Genomic DNA, 23,176 nt, shown 5'->3' with positions numbered 1-23,176 from the left:
TGCCAGTTCCTAGGGAGACTGAGGCAGGAGGCAACGCGTGTGAGACCAGCCTAGGCAACATAATGAGATCCTCCCTCAAAATAAAAAGGGGATGAAACTAGAGATCATTATGATAAGTGAAATAAGCCAAACTCAGAAGGCTAAGGGTCCCATGTTTCTTTCTCACATGTGAAAGCTAGAGGAGAAAAAGGAAAAGAAAGGGTGAGGCAGGGGTCTCATGAAAATCAAAGGGAGATAAGTAAAGAGACCAGGGTGTGGGAGGAGGAACCGAAGTGGGAATTGCTGCAGAATGATATTGGCCAAATTATATTGCTATATTGTGTGTGTATATGAATATGTAACAACAAATCCCACCACTGCATATAACTATAATGCACGGATTTTAAAAAGTGGAAAAAATAAAATAAAATAGGCTTGGGATCTAGCTCAGTGGTAGCATGCTTGCCTGGCATTATGCGAGGCCCTGGGTTCAATCCCTAGTCCCATGAAAACAAAAAAAGAATAAAAGTTCTATTCCTTGAGATAATGGCTCCTATTTTCCAATAAAAAAAAAAAAAAAACCTCCTCAAGAATTCTGGAAAACTAGAGTTTCCTAAGCTACCTGTAGAAAAGGCAACAGCTGGGAGAGCAGGCAGCAGTCACCCGGCCACTTCACTGTACTCATCATAATCATCTATCCAGAGCACATGATGGGGACACATGCACATACATGTTTGGAAATGATTTTATTTTGCAAAAGTAATGATTTTACTTCTGATCATGAATTGAAGTCTGCACTGCTTTAATCCAGAAATATTTCCTATTATACTTACATTTTATCAACACTTAAGGTACCCTAAAATCAAAATGAGCAGAAAAAGAGCATGAAGCCTGAGACGAGTATCAACCACTGGAACCCTGAAGAGTCCACCAGTGGAAAGGTTCCCATGGGGACCAGAGAGTTGCTGATGAGAAGCTCCTGCCACCACAATACCATTTCTGATGCTGCAAAGAGATATTTTTTTGCCCCCTGGGTAGCTTAATTGTACATATATTACACCTTTTCTCTAATATTTGAAGCTAACACCTTGTAACAATCCCACCTTTTTTCACCATGTCAATATCAGGGACCACGTGGGCAAGGTTCAAACAAGAGCTACCTATCATGTAGCTGAAGGATGCTCTGATATCCCTATCGAGATAAGATGCTAGGACTTCTCCCCATTTAGGAAAAAAGTGTTCCGTAGGAAAAGAGAATAACTACATTGAGATTTTTAACCTACTAGTGACACTCTTGAAATAATTCCAATATGGGCATATTAAGTTTTCTAATTTCTAATCCACGCTTTCTAAAAGCAAAGACTGTTTGAATCATATTAAGCTCCAAATTCTAATCTAGCATCTAGCAGACTCAAGAAAAAAATTGAAGTAGTAGTCTGGTTAAAAGAATTAACCACAAAAGGGTTACCAAGGCAAAAACTAGAAGACAAATGGAACTTTGCACATCAAATATCAGACAGAAAACCCACCAATAAAAAGGTATGTTTTGGCAGTTCCTAAGTGGTAGGCCTCAGATTTGCTGTCACAAATTATCTGCCATTGTGCTATGACACACACACCTATAATCCTAGCAACTTAAGAAGCTGAGAGGAGAAGAAGGCAAGTGGAATCCAGCCTGGATGATTTAGAAAAAATCCTGTTTCAAAACAGAAAGAGCTGAGGATGTAGCTCAGTGGTAGAATCCCGTGGGGGTTTAACCCCCAGTATAAACCCACCAACCAATCCTTTCCTAAATCTCATCTGGAGATGACCTAATAGAGCTGAAGTGGGTCCTGCAACCTGTATTTCTCTCACTGCCCATGTGATTATCATGTAACCAAGTCTGGGAACAACTGCTTTAGGATCACACAGTACCTGAGGGACTTTGCTCAACTCACTGCAGAAACAGCAAGTACGTGTCATTTATTCAACATCCCATCTATTACCCGAAGCCCTACTGTGCTGATGCTGTTAGGAAGCCCCAGGAGAAACTGCTAAATAAACCACCGTTCACAGCACTTGATTCACTATTTCAATATTCCAATAACCAGGAATTTTACCAAAGTCATACTAACTGTTAAGTGGTATTTCTTGTGTCTAATTCTAAACTCAAGGGGTACTCAAACACTTGTATACTGATACATAAAAATAAGCTGCTACTTTCTGAAATAATGCATGGTGCTATGGGCGAGAATTTTGATGTAGGTATCAGAAGACAAATATTTGAGTCAGTTTTGTGCCTGGTGTTTTAAGAGTACCATGGTCTTTACTCTTATTGGGGACAGAAAATAATGCTTATACCTAAACCACAACATGATTCCAAAATTTCTGTGGCTCCTCATGGAAAAAAAAATACCAAGAAGGGACCCAGCATGAGTTGGAACAACTCAGCAAGGCAGCAGCTGCAGGTGGGACTTCTGATGGGCTCCAAAAGATGGACAGCTGCAACTCAACCAAAAATGAACGGGAAAGGGTGCACCAGGAAGTGGGAGCCCCAAGAGCATACACACAGAGACTGGGAAGAGAGCCACTTGCAAGGGAAGAGTTAGTGTTACTACATTGGAGAACAGCAACAGCACTGGCGACAAGTCCCCAAAACTGAGCCAAATGATGTGGTGAAACAAGAACATGACAAAATTCCTTCTGAGGAGTAACTAGAGGATAGTGGTATTTTTAAAGATTAGCCTGACAGCCATCATCAGGATGGACGAGAGAAGAGAAAAAGAGACTAACTTATGAAACAGCATCCCCAGGACTGGAAAGAAATACAGCTTGCAAAAGGTACTTATAGCTGTGAACACTTAAAAAATCTGTCTCAAGACCTTTTCAGTAATACACAGGACCTGTCTAATTCAAACTAAGGGGAAAAATGAAAAAAAAAAAAAAAGGCAAAATTGGTGATATAGACTTTTGGAAAGTGGTCTGCTTTGCCTCTCAGTGGAATCTGGGCCAAATTGAGGATACCAGCTGATATCTGATATTTTTACAGGAACCAAATGGGGGTGGGGAAAGTAGTAGCCTGCTGCTCACCCATCACCCCACCCGCATTTCAGAAAATCAGAAGAGGAATAGCAGATGTCACAGTATAAAAGCCACAAGGCATTACTGTCCTTTCTTCCACATTTTCAGCCCAAGCAGTTGGGCTCTGAAGAAAGAAGTCTGGATCATGGACAGTAAGTAAGCAGCTGTCATCAATGGTCTCTTGAAAACCTTGGACATTTCTCTTAGGGGGATCAGTTTCCTCTGCATTTCTACCTATTCTGAATCATTACAGCAGTTGGGATGTATGCAAAAGAACTAAAAATGAAATGAGGATGACTTGTCTGGAGTGCAGAAAAGGGTGTTTCCTGGGCACAGCCATTTCAACCATACATCCCAGGCTTGTCTTAACCACATCTCAGGTCCTCAGCCTAAGACACACCAATATCCAGGACTCCTGCTAATTTAAGCTGGGGAAGGGGATACCTGCACAGATATGCAGGAAAGAGTAGACAAAACAGTCTATAGACAACTAGATGCTGGATGTCCTTCATATATATACACATGTGTGTGTGTATATATATTATATATATATATCATATATAATATTGACTATTACTTATTAGTATTATTAAAAGATTAATATCTTGGCACAAAAAATACAAAAGGTATGAACAATTCATAAAAAGCAATTTAGATTTTAACAAAATTCAAAGGAAACTTAAGTCTTTATTATCTTTGTATTAAAAATCTAATTTTCCTTCAAATCTTGATAACACAGTAACTAGTTCATTTTCTGCCTTAAGGGTAAAATCTTTTTCTTCATTAAAAAAAGTCCAAGGAACACACAGAATTCTTGGACACCTTACATTTGAGTGCATTTGGGAGCCACCATGAAGTTTTCTTTAGCAAAAACACAGCTGACAGGACTTGTTTTTTTATGGGCCAAGAAATATAAAGTAAAAGATGTCAAAACTACCCAGGGTTAACAAATTACCTTAACTGACAATTCTAAAATAAGTAACTTTTAAGCACAAAGATGACACTGCATTTCCAGATACCTGAAAAAAATGAGCACAAATCTTCTAGACAAGTCTCTAAGCAAGATGAATGCCACAGTCAGCCTTGACTAACTTCCCCTCACCACTTCAGGCTATAGTGTGAGCTGATTTCTTAAATCACTGGTAGAAAACAGGTTCCAACTTGATTCAATTGATAGAGGTTGTCTTGAACACTATTTTGAAAAATATTTGGGAGCCACATCTAGACTCAATGAGAAAGGGTGTCATGATTGATTGGCAATGTCTACACTGGGCAGGAGAGTAAATTGACGGTATGGGTTCTAACAATTTGCTAGAAGCAACATCACTTGTATTTTCTAAAGGAAAAGAAATCTATACTATAAACTAGATCAACTTCTTATCCAGAGAGAATCCACATAAGAATTTCAAAAACACACTAAAGCAGAGAAGTATCCACAAAATTATTTACTATATGTCTTGAAAATAAAAATATAAGAGGAAAAAATAGCCCATGTGTCAGGTAAGCTTTCTAATCACCTTCCTCAAAGCAAGCTGAAATCTACTAGAACAGAGTTAGATCACAGCCCAACCACCAAATCCAGAATGCTACCTGTTTTTGCATGACTGGTGACCTAGGAATGTTCTTTACATTTTTTAACTTGGGGGAAAAACTTTGTGAAACACAAATATAAATTCAAGTTTCAGTGTCCATACATAAAGTTTTCTTAGATACAGCCACATACATTCATTTATGTAGTGTCTATAGTTACTTTCATGATTTCAGGGCAGAGACTGTGAAAATTCTAGGACAAGAAATTGTGACAGAAGCTACACTTGCATGCAAACCCTTTATAGAACACAACTACCAATCCCTGCACTCAGGACAAGTCTAAGGATTTTTCAAGTCATCTGGCAAGTAATTCTCTTTAGGCAAGGAGATTTAATTCAGTAGGCTTCATGAAGTACTTGTTTAGCCACTCGGGCCTTTGCTAATGTATGACTACAATCACATATAGTATTCATTAATAAAGTTTCCCCATTGTGCTACAAACAAAAATATTCTGTCTCCCAGAAAAGTGTTTGTATGGGCCCAAAATAAATACAGGAAAGGACTATGAGTAAACCTTAATTTTTTAAACTTCTGTTCTACAAGCAGATTTAAAAGAACTTTAAACATACTTTTATTGTTTTGGTTTGAAGTCTCAATCCATTCAGGGTGTTGATAGCTTTCTCTGCATCCTTGGGGTCAATGTAGTTCACAAAGCCATATCCCAAGCTCTGCCCTGATGGAAGGGAAGGGGAAAAAGGCACACATTAGTTCTACACCACTGACACAGAACTTTCACTCTGCCATAGGGTCTTATCATTAACACCAGCATGTTTTCTCAAAGGAACTCTCCATCATTCTTACAGAATTATACGTGCAGTCTTTCTTCAACTCCTGTCTACTGTATTTGCAGTTGAAATATCAGAACTCTTCAAGCAGTGCCATTTAAAACAAACAAACAAAAACCCGCACACATCCCAGGGGGAGTTCCATCCGTACACAGGGCCTGCCTAAGCCTGAGAGCCCTAGCAGGGAGGCAACATTCAGCTTCAGCAAACAGGTGCAAATCGTTGTGGAGCTACTGAGAGGGTGTAACCAGCAAGACCTCTTCAGCTTCTGTTTCCTTATCCATAAAATGTGAAGATAGCAAACAAACATCAACCAAGAATCTGTCAGCATGCTGTAGTAAACTGCACCTGGGCACATTTAACAAGTATAATTATTTCAGAGTCTAGAACAGTAAAGACTGTGTGTGTACATGGTGTCACATGCCACATTTCAGTCAAGGATGGACTAACATATGAGATGGTGGTCCCATACGATTCTAACAGAGGCCAGACATGGTGGCACACGCCTGTAATCTCAGTAGCTGGGGAGGCTGAGGCAGGAGGATGCCAAGTTCAAAGCCAGCCTCAACAACTTAGTGAGGCCCTAAGCAATTCAGTGAGACCCAGTCTCCAAATAAAATATATAAAAGGGCTAGAGATGTGGCTCAGTAGTTGAGCACCTCTAGGTTCAATCCTGGAAACAACTACAAAAAATTTCTAAGAGTTGAAAATCTCTATCACCTAGTGACATAGTGTTATAGCTATGATAACAGCATAGCATAATGCATTACTCATGTTTGTGCTGATGCTGGTGTAAACCAACTTACTGCACTACCATTCACAAAAGTACAGTACAATGATGAACAGTACATAATACTTGACAACGAGATAATAAACTATGTTACCGATTTCAGCATTTCCTGTGTTTAATCGTTATTTTAGAGCATATGGCTATTTATTAAAATAAACAGTTTCCTACACAACAGTATGCCATGTTACGCCAGCAGCAGCCTCTTGCATCTTGGGTTTTCCACATTTTGATGGCATGAAGAGGCCACATCATGTGATTAACCTATACCTTCTAGGTTTGTATAAGTATACACCATGAGATTCATAGGATGATAGATCTAATAATGTATCTCTGAAAATGTGTCCCCAGCATTAAGCAACACAAGAATACATATACACATATGCCCATTTATTGTAGAGGAAGGTTTATTCAAATAAACTCAAATCTTCTACAGGGTTTTTTTATGATTTAGTAAGGAATACAAGAAAACACGGACACAGAGGTTTCACTGAGGACATCCTAACCGACAAGAACAGCTGGAAAGGAGAATAAAGCATAAACAGAAACAAGACATTGACAGTAAGAACTACTTCAAAGCAAGTCGTCGTTCTTCACCCCATCATTTGGGTCCTCTCGCCTCTGGCTCAATGATGCCCCAACTTGCAAAAAATAGGAGGCATCAAACATGGGTAAGCCACATCACTCCCAAAGTCTCAATATTCACCTTAGGCAAAGTTCCTCAGTTTAAAAAGGTGTGAAACAGTATACAGGTGACAAACATGGGAGTAAGGAAAGGTTAGACAATTAACAATTCCTAGAAAGTACAAACACTTTTATTAAATACTATTTTTGCATCAGTTGAATAGTAAAGCAAAGGTTTTCTCCTTATTGGGGCACTTGTAGTCCAAGTAGCTATGAAGATGGGTATTTAGGACAGCTTTTTTATCAAAATGTATTTTCTTCTTGTTTTTCAAAAAGAATGAGGAGGACTGGAGTTGTGGCTCAGTGGCAGAGAGCTTGGCTAGCATGCATGAGGCACTGGGTTCGATCCTCAGCACCACATAAGGAAAAAAAAATAAAGGTATTGTGTTCATCTACAACTAAAAAAGGAAATTATTAAAAAAAAAAAAAACCCTCAGAGTTCTTCCCAATATCAAAAAAAAAAAAAAGTGAGGAGGGAGAAAGTTAAAAACTCAGCTCATTTTGTTTCCTTTGCAATAAAATTCAGAGGTTTTATTTCACTCACAGTTCTTAAAAAAAAAAAAAAAAGGCTCAAATTAAACTATTGTATTTTCAAGCATGCAGTTTTTTTTTTTTTTTTTTTTTTTTTTTGCCAATTTGACAGTTCATTTGTCTACTGCATGCAGGGATCCCTCTTATGAAACGTGTTGCAGTTCCACTGTCAGTGAACAAGATTCAAATTGGCAGAACACAACAAACTCTCAAGGAACCAACTAACGATGGAATGAATATGGGCTTTGGAGAGAGATGCACCCGAGTTCTGATCTCAACTCACCCATTTACCAATTGTGTGACTTTGAAAAAGCTACTTAACCTCTCTGAACCACAGCTTCCTAATCTCTAAAATGAGGATAATAATTCCTACCAAATTAGGTACTTAGGTGGTGAGGATGATACTCAATATTAATGTCAATCACCCTATCAAAAATTAGTATGAAGAAAATTTATCTACTACATGTTAAAGAGTTTTAAGTGTACTAACAAAGTTTAATTGGGAAGGTGCTATAAATATAATGGGAAAAGGAAAAGGCAAGACAAATATCACAATTGCGTAGTTTTGTCTCACTGCTCTTCTATGACAAAATAAACCAAATTATCCATTGTACCGCATAAAGAGTCCAATTCTTCTACCTACTGACACTACCCTTCCACCCACGTTGTAGCTCCTTCTAATCACAGTGCATTCTCAACCTCAGCTGCACACTGGAATCATCCAGAACACCCTGAAAAGCAAAATGATGCCTGAATCCCACAGTCAGAGATTCTCATTTTAGTATTCTATTATGAAGTATGGGAACCAACTTTTTAAATTAAAATCTTGGTGATTCTACTGTACAACAATGTTGAGAACTGGCAGCTATAGGGGGCTTCTGGAAATCCTGAGAGGGACCCAATACTGAAGATGGTCTGGGCATATGAAGTGACTATACAGAGAAGGCCAAATTTTCTAATTTGAAATTTAGAATTTTCTAATTTGACTAATGGCATTATTAGTAAAAGTGCAATCCATCAATTAGAATGTGTTCAAAGGAAGCAAAATTTTACTATTATCCTATGCAAAATAACATGAAAGAGGCTATCTACTGCTAAAAGGCTGCACTCTAAATCCACTGTTGGCATATTAAATTAAAATGTTGGCATATAAATGCAAGGAAGTTTTGAACTTTATAGATTTTTGTTTTAAGTCAGCCAAGTCAGCAAATATTTATTAGATGCCTAAAATATACAAAATCATCACAGTCAGTACTCTCCCCATTCTCACCTTTCAGCTACATATAATTTGCTGTTTAGTTGTAGTCTCACATTAATCATGTTTGATATTTAGAAAAAGGTAAAAATTATACCTAAAGCTTGGCAAGGTCAATTTGTTTCTATGATTCAAAAAGGAAAAGCATAAAGTTGTGATGTAAGGCCTTGTAACCCAGGACTATCAAATGCTGTGTTCTCCCCTGAATCTAAAGTACTTTCAACATGCCTGTAATGCCACCAAGCATCTTCTTACAAAAAAAAAAAAATACTGGTTACCCAGAATCTCAAGTTTCTGTGTATTTTTGTGCAAATACCAGTTTCACTATATATGGATTTCCAAGCCCACTTTTCATTCTTTTGACACAAATACACACACCCCAAAAATATATTGCGGGGTTGGGTGTCATGCAGGGTACCAGGGACTGAATTCAGAGGCACTTAACCACTAAGTCACATCCCCAGCCCTTTTTTTGTGTGTTTTATTTAGAGACATGATTCTCACTGAGTTGCTTAGGGCCTCACTAAGTTGCTGACGCTGGCTTTGAACTCTCAATCCTCCTACCTCAACCTCCCAAGCAGCTGGGATTATAGGCATGCATCATCACACCAAGCAATAAATTATATCTTAATTTGTAAAACATTTCTGGTTATAAATGAATGCAGATCTTTAAAAAACTAATAGTAGTATCAAAATTAAACACCAAGGAAAAAACACTTAGCCAGAATCCTCTTTCCCACTCTCCTGTTCATCAGTTACCCATCATCATGAGCCACCAGGAAAAGCTTGGAAACCAAGTGCCATTGATCCGTATCATCCAAATCTATTTTTCAACTCACTCTGAATTTAGAATGTACATATTGATAATCCTAAAACCAAGAAACACTTCTTTAAAAATTTTATAAAACTCTACATTTAAATTCCAAATATAACCATCATGGAAACCAACATGACTTAAAAGAAAATTCTGACTAAAATGACAAAGCTATGGCTCTTCCAAAAAGAGCTTTAAGACAAATAAATCTCATCTTTAGAAGAAAAAAAAAATCTCCCTAGCAACTGAACATCAAGAACAGGGTCAACACCACTTGTCCCAGGCTAGCCTCATAAACCACCTGTGCTCGCTTGATCTCAAGGATTCTGCAGCCACTAACCCAAGGCCTAGACCTTTACACTTCTAGAACTCTGCCATGGAGGAAGCTACTTGAAGAATAATACGACCTCTGACTTTTGACAGGCTCTCAAATGCATGTCACAGGAAAAGAATCCCTTTTTCACAAAAGATACGGGAAAACATTTTTTTTAAATGCCCCTGGCGAGGAGAACTGTTATAATGAACACGCTGCTTAGAATCAGTCAAGTGAACACAGTCCCTCAACACCCCTCAGGCCTCTGAAAGGGACTGAGGACCATCATGAGCTTCACAGGGTCAGAGCACAAAAACAAAACAAGAAGGGAATCTGTTTAGTGACACAGTGCTACTGTGGGAAACACAGCAAATGCCAATTTATCCCAAACTGTGCGTAATTCAAAGCATCGGCCATTCCCTTGCCACCTACATTGCTTTTAATAGCACACTTTAATTAAAAATTTAATTGCATATTTTAATTAAAAACACACAATCTTCTGGACCTGTTTCATTGAAAGGTCACTTTATTTAGTCTTTTCTATTTAAAATTACTACTGATGTTCAGAATATCAAATTACCCCCTCTGGTCTAAAGCTAAAGGCAATAGATTGTCATAATTCTTGATTATAAACCTGGCACATCAACTTTATTCAACCAATATTAAATGAGGTGCTTCTGAACATGAAATTGTGGGAAAAAGTTACCCTACATATTTCTCACCTGCATTAAGCATCCATCTATTCAAGGATTATGGGAGGCCTACTCTTTGCTAGACCCTGAGGACTCAAGAAGCTCCTCTTCATAAAAGTTTGCAATGTGAGACAGGGAGGCAAATGAACAAATTCTACAGAGCAACAGTGAAAGTCAAAGAATAAGGGGAAATAAGAAATGAGAGATGCAAGTGGGGAGTAGAAGGAGGGGCAGGGCTGCTATTAAAATACCATGATCAGAGATTTGAAGGAAGCAGCCCACAGACTAACCACCAAGGTGTGCAAGCAGACATCCTTCAAAGTTCTACCATGCAGCTATCAACGTTCTGTCAGTTCAACCAGCAGAAGGTGCTTCTCCTCTGCCATTAACATCCCTTCTCATCTATTATTCTGATTGGATTACCGTTCACTATCCCAAGCAAGCAACCACCCCTTCCCTAAGCTCCTAGTAACTCTAAAACCAGCCATCCTCCACTATATAATTTCTGGGTGACCTTCCTAAAACACAACTCTGACCTTGCTCTGGCCTCCAGTCATTGCAGGCTTCTTGCTTACTTCCAATCTTAGCTCACCTTCCACTAAACCTGCGCCCTGAAGTACACATTCAGTTCCCAGTGCCTGGAACAGATATCCAGAGCTGGCCAACTGTCACATGTCCTATGAGACTTTTTCTGAGACCCTTTCCTGCCATAACCTGTCCTATTCAAATGTACACTCTTTAATACTCCTCCCTAGTCCTCTCACAGCCCCTGATTTTAACTTTTACTATGTATGTGTAGTGACTTAATCTGGATGTCGCCCATCCCACTGGACTGCTGAGCAAGGGCAGGCTGAGCCCAGTTCCTGACAAAGGCAGCCCTAGTATGTATTTTATTAAGTCAATGTTCAGTGACTGAATAAATGAAAGGAGGATGAACAAATGGAAGAAACAGCAGCACCTGCCTTCCAGGAGCTTATGGTTTAGGAGAGAGTTGCCCCTATAAATATGTTCCCTGTGTCCCTATATAGGTGGTTTAGAGTACAGGTGGAGAGAGACAAGATGCTAAAATGTTACAGTATTCTATCTTCTTAAGGGAGTGATATATTTTTTAAATAGTTCATGTAAAATTTTTCATATAAAATTTTTCTATAAATACTGTTAAAATGAAATCTCAATTTTGAAAAATAATGTCATCTAGAGTAATTTGATAGATTTACATAAATCTGTTTCACAAATCTGTAAGTATGAATTATGGGATGTCAGCATATAATTTTGTTGAAAGTGCTTTTTCACTAATATAATTAAGTCTGCCGAGACTATTCATGCACAAGTCAAATAAAATGCAGAGTGAATTCTGTAAAAACCTGGTAGTTGAATCAACAATAAAAGGTGACTACACTGATTGATGTGTATCTATTATTTCATTTAGAACAGTAGTAATGTTTTATGAAATAAAAGAATAAAAGCAGCATGAATCTTTTTTTAAATTCCACAGTTATCAGAAACAGGTCATCTATGGTCCTGTGTGTCAAGCAAGACTCTTGCAACCTGAGGTCCAATAATACTTGGGGGGAAAAAAAATGAAAAGATATGCTGTCTCCAAACACAACCCCCATATAAAGCTGCACACCTTAACAACAAAAAAGGGGCAAATAACTTGCTTTGGGTAAATTCTGATTTCTGAAGAAAAAATTTTTATGTTTTTAACAAAGATTTAATTCTCTCATTGTAACATCCTTCTTTCTTCCTCCCCCAAACACACAATAAAGTTACAAATATGCTGTCATTTTTCAGATGGACTTTCTGTTCCTGGGCACCCATTATGTATGTCTGTTCAGACAGGCTGTGCACTATAACTCTGGCACCAGAGCAGTGTGCTCCAGACTTTACCAAGGAGCTTTCTTAATAGTTCGGATTTGATATACAGCAAAACATGTGCGTACCACACAACAGGGGAAAGGTTTGAGAGAATCTTTACAAGAACAGAGGGATGCAATCCTCTGTAGTCACGTTTCTCTCCAAATTTTAATTCCTGACTTAGCTGGAGTCTCCTCCAATGCAGTATGCCAGATGCCCTGGGTCCTTCCATTTAAACACTCAACCAGTTCAGGTCACATTAAACACTTCCTCCTTGCTGCCCTCTAATAAGTAAGATCAAATGGTGAGGTAGAAGACTGGCAAGCTCCTATTACTACAGTGCACACCAGCCTCTCTGAATGCTGGAAGCATTTTTACCAACTTCCCAAAGGACATTAATGGGATTATCACAAGGATACAGAATTCAACCTAGAGACTCACATAATACAGAAAACAGATGGCTCACTCAAAGACTCATCTTCTACCCCTATGCTAACAAAGCTGGCCTCAGACTGAAGGACCTAACATTTTCAAATGATATTCAGAATGTCAGATACATGGAAGAGTTTAAATTTTAACTTTTCTGCTGAAATAGGAGTCGTAAATAGTGGTCACTTGGTAAATTACCTAAGCACCCTAGTTCTAGAGGGAGCAGTTATGTCCTCAGCACCACGGCACTTTCCCTTCAAGTTCATTTTAATGGCCATATCTGTCCCCCGATTATGCAACTGGTAAAGTTCTATTTCCTATAGTTCCAGTCCCAGTAATTATGAATTTGCTGGCAATGCAGTGTGACCTTGCTTAAGTTGGCAAAACTGTGGGTTCTTAATATATCACGTTTCCAGACAACATTAAGAACTCCCACACAACTCAGTCTTAGGCTATCGAGAACAGAAACAGCATATTAAATTCTCTAAATTCTCATCAAGTATTGCACTGGGTACTAAGATGTCTTACATCCAAGTGGAAGATTTACGAAAAATTATCTTTGCAGGAAGTGAGAAAATAAACCAACTCCTTTTGGTACATATGTCTTAGGATCAGACTTGACTTGGAGCAGATTCTCTAGCTTGAATGGGCGTGAAGTGGCGGAGCATCCCAGCACCAAAACCAAAGCCAGGTCTTTTTACTTATTAAGTGGTTGTTCAAAAAGAAAAATCAGCAGTTCTACCTTCAGACACTGCTGCCACCATGATGCGAGCAAAAGCCAAAAAGCTGGCAGGTAGCCAGAAAAACCTTACAGTTCAAAGAAAGTTAGGACACCAACAACAATTCCAGGCTGATGCACAATCTACTTTCAGTTAAAGGTCTGGGCCCACTACAATGTTCTCACTTGTTTGTTGATCATAATGAATGATCATAATGTTGATCCAGACCCCACCACCACCACAAACTTAAGTTATCTGATTTACCCTGTGCTTACTTGAAAGGCAATGGAGTTGTTCAAGTAAATATCATTTGGGATGAGGGCAAAGGATCTGTATTCCTCAAAATAGTACTGTGTAAAGAAGGAAACCAGTTAACAAATGTGGTAGTAAAAAGGGCATCTGCTGTTGCCTGCACTACCAGCTGGTGTCAATCTTCATATGGGCACATGCGCACATTCAAAGGGACCAGCGAGCAGTCCATTAAGCAGCAGCACAGGTTCCGTGTGTTTCTTTCTCTGTAAGACATCGTTTTTTTGGTGGTTTTTTTTTTTTTTTAATGAAGATATTCCAAGAAAAAAACGTTTAAAGATCCTAAGCACTATAATTAGCTCGGTGCCCTTTTTTGAAATTATACCAGAGTCTCACAAATCCCTATACAGAGGTCCCTCTCTTGTCCAGAAGAATGGGAAACATTACATAAAACCCACCAGGTCCACATGATAAAGAATTTTTGTTAGAGATCAATTTTCTTCTTAAATATATGTTGTTGTTACTTTTACCCCAAATATTTCTCATCCAAAAGTTAAAGGTTCAACAGCCCAAATTTTCCAGTATGGAAAAGGTCAGTAAGTTTGTGAGGAAAAGTGCATTCCCTATGTCCCATATGCACTTCTCTAGCTGCCTGAAAGCAAAATACTGCTACTTAACACTTCTATCAAGCAAATCGTGATCCTTATAATTCATATACTCATATTTCATTCTAACAGAGCTGAGTAAATATATATGTACCTACTTTACAGATATAAATCTAGAAGTTCAGAGACACTAATTAACTTGCTCAAAGACACAAAGCTAGCTAGTAAATGGCAGAGAGGTTTCAAAGCCAGATCTGAACTTTCCAAATTTGGTCTTCCCAGTGTACATTGCATTGCCTTTGACCAAGCTTGGGAATTAGTTTGAGGCAGAGTCCTATGCATCTAAAGATCACAATTTTCCAATCAGAATACTTATAATCTTCAAATAAACCTGCATTTCTTGTTCACTGTCATATAACCAATTAACTGAAACTTCACAGTTCCTTCTTAATCCATGAAGAGACCACATATGAAAGAAAAATACCTTTTGAAAGGAATATTTTCCTGTAGGAGAGCAGACCATTTAAGCCCTCAAAACATATTCATCATTACAAAACAGATACATGGGAAATAACTGCATTATAACAAGATTCATTTAAAATGGGTCCTGATTTACATACTCCTTTTCCAGAAACTCAGAAAGTAATTCTTATGGCTAAAGACAAACATGTTCCACTACTGCCAAAACTGTCTCCCACACAAGACACTTCTCTCCTCAGCAGATTGCAGTAAAATGCTTTCATACGCATAGTATGGTTTCCTAGCTGTAGAAAAGAAGGTGGGATCAATACCACATGGTCCCTGCCCTCTAAGATGCTCACAAATGTAAACAAGGGGTGTGCAGGCATCTAATGAACTCGGAACAAGTCAGGTTAACCACTGGGGTTTCAGGCATAACCAAGGATGAACTTGAAAAATCAACTCTGAAATGTGTCAAGACAGAGATGAAATTCAGGCTTTTCCTAACAGAGAAACTAAGGAAATAGGAATATAAAGAAGGTGGCATTTGTGCAGAAGCTTGGCGACACTCAGGCCCAAGTCACCTTGCACAGCTCGTGGTCTGTGTAGAGATACTTGAACTGACTCCACCCTAAGAGCAGAGCTGCACCACATGACTCTGTAAAGTGGCCAAACTACAGGTTGCACCAAGCAGTAAGGGACACTGAACAGAGAGACAGGCCCCAGACAGAACTAGGGAGAGACCAAGAAAATCCCAAGTGCTGAAATGGATGGCATTAGAGCAGATTATGCTAAGTGAAGCTAGCCAATCCCTAAAAAACAAATGCCAAATGTCTTCTTTGATATAAGGAGAGTAACTAAGAACAGAGCAGGGACGAAGAGCAGGAGAAGAAGATTAACATTTAACAGGGATGAGAGGTGGGAGGGAAAGGGAGAGAGAAAGGAAAGTGCATGGTAATAGAAGGAGACCCTCAGGGTTACACAGTGGAGGAGGTAGAGAGAGAGGAGGGGAGCACAACAGACACTAGGATGGCAATTTGTAAATCAATGGATGTGTAACTGATGTGATTCTGCAATCTGTGTATGGGGTGAAGGTGGGAGTTCATAACCCACTTGAATCAAAGTGTCAAATATGATATGCCAAGAAATTTGTAACGTTTTGAACAACACACAATAAAAAATTAAAAAAAAAAAAAAAAAGAAAAAAGAAAATCCCAAGTGCTGATCTAGGACCAATGGGAACTAAAACAACAGAAGTCAGAGGATGAAAAGCCTACATCAAGTCCCTGCAAACTGCCCCAATCCTCAATGGCTAACTTCTATCCAGATAACCCAACCCAGATCTTCCCATTCCAAGGCACACCCCTTGCTGCGTTTCTCCAAGTCTCTGTCAAATGTACTCTTGGCTCATAAGGAACATAAAAGGCTCAAAAGATACAAGTCCACATTTCCTTAAACTGAACTTCTGGACCACATATGTTTTACCTTCAATTGACCTTCCACAGAAAGGGCCAGAAAGGAAAGGTAAGGCAGGCAGACCCTGGAGGGTCTGCATTTCCTTGGCATGACAGCTTTTTACCTGTTTAAAAGTAACAAGAGAGCAAGGACCCTTTTAAACTACAGGTTAATACCCAAAGATTAATACAGTGCACCAACCCCATATACTTACATGTATTCATTCATTACATGTTTAACAGTTAAGAATGACTCCGACCTTCAAAAATCAAAGCCCAAGGTAACTGCCCCAGTGAAGGCTTATGACTTTCTGAGGCCTCCTTTGTATATCTGCAAAACTGTGTGGACTTGAATGCTTTCTTCTTCCAGTTAAACTGCTATTATAAGTGGAGAGAAAGTACTAATAACACCATAAATAGGCAAAAATTACCATAAGCAATAAACCTTATTTGACATTTTGTGTGTGAGTTATAATATTATACATAACTACTAAATGACCCCATCATGTATCATATGGTGACATCAAGTTAAAAAAGAGTGAGGGAGGGAAGGTGGTTGGGTCACTAGGAAGGGAACAGTGGAGAGCATCACAATATCAGGAAGGTTTCAATAAAGTGAAAACATTTCACCTTAAAGTGACTGCTACAAAGTGATATATACAAGGCATCCACCTGGGGACAAGTGTCCACTTTAGTTCCTTTCATGTCAAAGAAAGAGCAGAATTAAATTAGTGATATTTTTAGAAAGATAAAGGAAGTAAATTTCCAAAGGACGTTCACTGTCCCCATTCGACACAAAGATTTAGGTATAAATAACGTGATTTTCTTTCTCTTTGTGTAGAACATTTTGCTTAGTTTATATTTAATGAAGAGAGGCAGTTACATTTTCAAGAGGGCAGGAGGAACATTTTTTCCCCTCCCCATAAATTTAAAATAGTCTCACAAAAGTGTGATTTTTTTATGCCTAGGAGAAATACCCAAACGGCCCAATTGTGTTTGGGCAGGTTGGGATATAACTGCTAAGCATAACGGAAACCTATTTAGATACTGCACACATAGCTTCAAGGACCACAGGAAAGCTGCCCTGAAGCAGTAGAGGGGAAAGAACCTCAATGGAACATAACAGACAGAGGAAGGGGAGTAGTGCTTGGCAGAAGTTGTCAAGGCTGTGTGTCGGACAGGAACCACAGCCACAAATTAAGTCAATGAGGTACTTTGAGGGAAATAAATACCCATTTTGCTTTTGCTAAGGGACAGCTTATGTTACAGCAAACCACTCTGAAACCACAGGGCAATTTGCCCACCAATTAACAGATGGCTTCTAAAGAGAAATACAAAATGGTGCAGCTCCTACGACTGTCACATTTGTATCACACTTAGGTAGTTCTTCCCAAATCACCTCGTTTAAAAGTTGGAAAGATTACCTATTGTAATCCCCCAAATTTAAATTCACATTGGCACTTGGATGAAGAAACAAATGCTCAGAAAAGGTTTTTGCCTAGACAATAAGCCATTAAGACACAGAAATAACGTGATAGCAGCTACATCAGTATCAGTAAATACACCATCATACTGAACCCGAGAGGCACAGAAGCTTGTTTTTTTTTCCTTTTAACCATGATTAAAAAGCATATTAACAATGAAATACTTAAACCTCACACCCAGCAACTTGGTCTACGGAACTATTAGGCCAATTTAGGATACACCTTTCCCACAAAACAGAATAGCTTTATAGTTTACTACCATTTTATCCTCTCAAGGACACCTACAAATCTACAAAAAGGTCAGAGGTGTTTAAAAAAAAAAAAAAAAAGTCTTACTTATGAACACCTTAATTTAACTCATCTAAAAATGTGAAATAAAATGCTTTCTTTCATCTACTGCTACTGAACATACTTGATTTATTTCTTCTCTGGGGGAGGTGCTATGTTTTGATGGCACCAGATTAAACAATATTAAGGACCATGTGATGTAGGACGTACCTTCTATATGTAATTTTTCAGCATTTAATGGGTCATGTTATAATGGCAACTCTACTAATATTATTTTAGGATCATGGCAAAGACAGGTGGATTAGAACAACCTATCTTGTCATCACAAAATACCCCCTAAAAAAAAGGGAGGCATTTAAAGGCTTCCTGCTAAATAGCTTTATGACCTCGAGACCTACATCTGTTAAATGGCAACTCATTTGTGGAAAAAAAAAATCAAGGCTAAAGGGTAAGATGGATGATATCACCTTATCAAGTAAGCTTCACAATAAATTCAGACCCATGTGTTAGTTTTGTTAAAGAGCTTCCTACATTGTAGAATGCTATACAGAATGTGAGCTATTCAATTAGAAGAACACACTCAAAGAAATGAAGTTTTCACTAAAGACTGATCTTTCAGCTCATTCCTATTCTCAATAGCCTTTAGTGTCAAGGAGTTTTCCTATTTTGTTGCTTACAATTTCTTCCCTACTATTTATAAAGGAACTGAGAACCAAATAACTATTATATATTGTAAATTCATCTCTTTTATTTGAGGAAAAACTTGAAATATCTTAAGTATGCTGCCTGACCACTTAACTAGTCAAGCTATATTCCCAAATACAATACAACCCGTGAAGTTCTTCTAGGTTTCCCTAACCAACCCTAACTTTAAGGTGTTCCTTTATATTCAGATTACTAAACTTATTTTTCTCAAGCAAGATTTTGTTTAGCAAGAAAAAATATATATACTCCAAAATTAATCTTAATACAGAAATCCCATGTACCTTATTGAAGTTCTTTATCCTACCTTCCTGCTCCCCAAATTATACCCAATACTAACCTTCAGGGGAGAAGAACTTTGACCATGTTTAAAAGGCTGTCTCTTATACCTACAGTTGTGATATACAAATGTATAAAAATCTTCAAACACCCCTGAAATTATTTCAGAATCAGATAAAGACTGCCTGCCTCTCAATATCACTCTTTTGAAGAAGGTAGAGGGATAAATTTTTTTTAAGTCACTAGAATATTAAAAATTTTAAACACATATTATATTCAGGTCAGGCACAGTGGTGCAGGCCTGTAATCCCTGCAGCTCGGGAGGCTGAGGCAGGAGGATGGCAAGTTCAAAGCCAGCCTCAGGAACAATGAGGCGCTAGGCAATTTGGTGAGAACCTAAATAAAATACAAAATAAGGCTGGGGATGTGGTTCAGGAGTCCAGTGCCCCGTAGTTCAATCACAAGTTACCCCCCACCGAAAAAATACTCCACATATTAGATTCAATTGATTATTCCATGCTACTTAACTATCTTAATGTTACTCCTTCCACTGACAAGATAGAAATTAACTAAATTTCTTCTCTTTCTTAGCAATTGAGACTTTAGACTGAATATTCAGAAACAAATATCTAAAGATTATAGTTATAAAATTTGATTGTTATCAAATGACTGTCTCTAGTCAGATTTTAAATTTTACAACTAAGACATAATCACTTTCCAGTCTTGAATTGCTATTCCAACACCCTTGATCTTACTATTCTTTAACTTGTCCCTTTGTTTGCATTCTGTCTACAAGGAAAAGAGAGTAAAATAAAGTAAACCAAATTTATTGAAAACTACAAATTAAATGACCAGGAACTAAGATACATTTTTACAATTCCCAAGGGAAGTCTGTTTGAATACACAGTCTATTGCCTAATGAAGGTTTTCCTGCAAAGACTTTCTGTATCATCTTCTGAAGCCTGGTGACATCTTGGCCAGGTCTTTCCTCTGTCCCAACCTCCACCATGTTTTCACTTACAGCCTCTCACCAGACATCCCATTCTACTCCTGGAAGCATATACAAATATCTTTAAGGCTGCAAGAACAGAAAATTCACCGATTTTTAAACAATTACACTTATGATTCTGCATCAACTACTTGTTAGAAATAAACACACAAAAATAAAAGTAAAATCAGACTTAAAATCTCTTGAATGAGAAGTGAGGACTGTTTAAAAAAAAAAAAAATGCACAATGACGTAGATCCCTAAACCCAAGGGACACCAAAAAATGTAATGTCTCTAAACATAAACATCCCCACGAGTTTGAGCACCAAAGGGCTTTAATTAAATGATGACTAAGTCGGCAGAAGGAATAAATAATGGAGGTCATTCATAGGCAAGATTGTTTTTTCCAGACACGTGGCTCATATCAGCTGCAGTAAGCAATGGACTCCACCAAGTATTTCCTCTGAAAACTAAAAGCTAAAAGTGAAACACCCAGAAAGATCTGGTATGTCTGAGAAAAGCCACCATTGCTGGTCCTCAACCCTCCTGAGGTTGTTCTGAAACCGAGGAACAAGAAGCAATCAAATGGGAGAGAAGTTGCAGAGGTTTCTCAAGAGGGGCTATCAGTATTGTCATTGTACCTACTCTTCTACTTTTGCATAGTTATATCAGAATTTTGGTTTCCTCCAACACTGACAATGCTAAGCAGATCTGAGCCAACTATATAAAGTCACCGACAAGTAACTTTGTAAAATACACATACATACACAACTATTGAGACAAACTCCTTCACCATAGCTATGGTGAGTGCAAAACAGGGACTTCTAAGCAATTGCAAAAGTTACTTTCTTACACGTGAAAGTAGGATCAACAACAACAAATAAGAAGCTGTCCTTTTGGTGTGTTCAGTAAGCTGACAGAAAGAAATATAAAATCACACAAAAATTATTTCACTGGAGTCTAAATTATAAGTAATGCAAATCGACTCTAGCAAATTAGCCAAAAAGAATTTGTTTTAAGAGACGCAGAAGATTTTCAGAAGGACAGGCTGTAAGCCAGGCTCCTCAGAATTAAGAGGCAGGAAGTAAAACCACTACTTCCAAAGACAGATTAGGTCTCCGTCACCCCTTACCCTTCAGTCACTTCCTTAAATGCCCAGGTCCTAACAGAAAATGCCCAATTGACTTTTTGAGTCCTCTGCTGGCTCTATGACTATACTACAGCAGGGATAGAAGGAACTGCCCATTGGCTTCTGGCATTATCTTCTCACCAGCTGTATACTAGAAGAGACAATTCATATATGGAAAGGGCCTAATAAAATGAAAGGATGAGACAATTTTCTCTTGAATCCAAGGAAGACCTTCAAATCTTTCCATACAAACCGCAAAGAAAAACACCTCCCATTTTGATTGAAAAAAGGATTATACTGAATATTAATGAACAACTCATAAGCCAGTCTATACTGCTTCTATACCATAGCTCCAAAACAAGGAAAATACCAGTTTAGAACATTCTGCACACCCACTCCACAAAATGTCCAATTCGCTCCACTTCTGGCTCACCCTAACCAGCAGGAACCACCACAAAAAGTGACGTTACCAGAATATTTCATGACTCAGGCTCTCTTCGATGGTTACCATTTGAATCAGGAACACAACACTGGTTGATGTTCTCCAGGACACCTAAAAACCTTAGACCCAGGCTGCCAAACAGTCAAGCTGAAGTCATCTTCACCCATCTTCCCAACACCTTACGGTTTCAGAGGTAGTAGACCCCAGGAAGAGGCCTCTAGAAACTCGCTATGAATATAGGTACTAGGCAGGCAGCGGAAGAGAAGTTTACATGAAATTGAATTAAGGACTAAACCATGGGGCTAGGGACATAGCTCAATTGTAGAGTACATACTTTCCAAGAAAGGTCCTGGGTTCAATCTCAGCACAAACAAAGGAAAAAAATTAAGAAATCTTAACCATGAGGAGCATTATCCTTTTTTATTAAATTCCCACAAAAAGGAAGTCTTTCTGTTAAGTCCCAACACATGCAACTGCTTTTCAGTCGTCAATCATCAACATTTGAAAATAAATACAGTCACTAAGAGTGGAATGATGCTCCTGCAGCCAGCAAGCATTTGGCTGATGCTAACAGAGAAGGCAGAAGGCCAGGACAAGAGACCTATGATTAAAAAGACTACTCTGCTCAGTAACACAAATGGAAATAATGTAAAGGCAGAAACAGGCCACAGACCACCTACCTCTAAATTAAATGTACTTTAACATCGCCTCCCAAACATGCTTCAGAAGACCCTTCACTCTTAAATTACAAATTGCTCGTCATCCGAAAAAAAAGAACGGTTCCACCCTGAGTGTTTGGTTGGTTGATATTTTGGTGGGAGATTTTTTTTTTGTTTGTTGCTTGATGAAGAATGAGTGGAATGAGTATGAGGGAAAGGAGAGAAAATAGAAAAACTAAACCACAGAAGGGAGTCCCTACTTTCCTTTGTCTCCTCCATGTGAGGAATGGCCTCCTGCCAAGATTTTCATCAGGTTTTCAGCAAAAAAAGGATCATGAGAGTAAAGAGAAGGGAGTGTGGGGATGTGGCTACTGTGTCCTGTGTCCCCAAATCCCACACGAGATTCATTCCTGAAATGCTCTAACTCTCTGGGGAAAATGTGAAGCAGAAAACATGTAAAGAGACTGATGCGGAGCAAAACCACTTAAGTTCTTCTTTCTGAATTGCCATGTGCATGTCATCCTCTCTTCCTCCAGGTGGCCTTCCATAGATGTTGAGTGAGAGATTAGAGGCAAATTCCACTTGATTAAGACAAGTCTAAGCCCAGCTGAAGAACTGCAAAAGGGGAAGATGGAGACCCTGCAAGTAATCAACAAACTGATCATATACTGTACAAATTCAGAATTTTAATTAGGTGTTTCTTCTACTGGAAAAGTTGCAAGATGTAAGTTTGAATACAAAGAAGCTACTTATTTCAGGGGTAGGAGTTGGTTCCTTAAGCCAAATGGAGAGAAAGGGAAATAAAATACACACAAGATTCTATAGCCACAGGCAAAAAATTATCATCTACCTAAAACAATCACTATAATTTACCTGTAAATACTCTGGCATGACCAATAGCATAAGAATTCACTTATGTGAGGTACCTAAAATAGGCAAATTT

The 23,176-nt window shown here is 38.4% G+C and overlaps 1 protein-coding gene across 22 annotated transcripts in view; it reads right to left on the bottom strand.

Annotated features, from left to right (window-relative positions):
- The window catches only part of Elavl2 (ELAV like RNA binding protein 2), a 152,212-nt gene that overhangs the window by 33,070 nt on the left and 95,966 nt on the right, over positions 1 to 23,176 (bottom strand). For all 22 annotated transcript variants that reach the window (XM_048783546.1, XM_015492522.2, XM_048783537.1 and 19 more), the window contains one exon: positions 5,199 to 5,302. In XM_048783546.1, coding sequence (XP_048639503.1) covers positions 5,199 to 5,302 — 104 coding nt within the window. The remainder of the gene's footprint in view (positions 1 to 5,198; positions 5,303 to 23,176) is intronic.

Source organism: Marmota marmota, unplaced genomic scaffold (assembly GCF_001458135.2).
Source record: "Marmota marmota marmota unplaced genomic scaffold, marMar, whole genome shotgun sequence".
Lineage (NCBI taxonomy): Eukaryota > Metazoa > Chordata > Mammalia > Rodentia > Sciuridae > Marmota > Marmota marmota.
The sequence above is the reverse complement of the archived record's forward strand: the minus strand, read 5'-3'. Positions and strand labels throughout refer to the sequence as shown.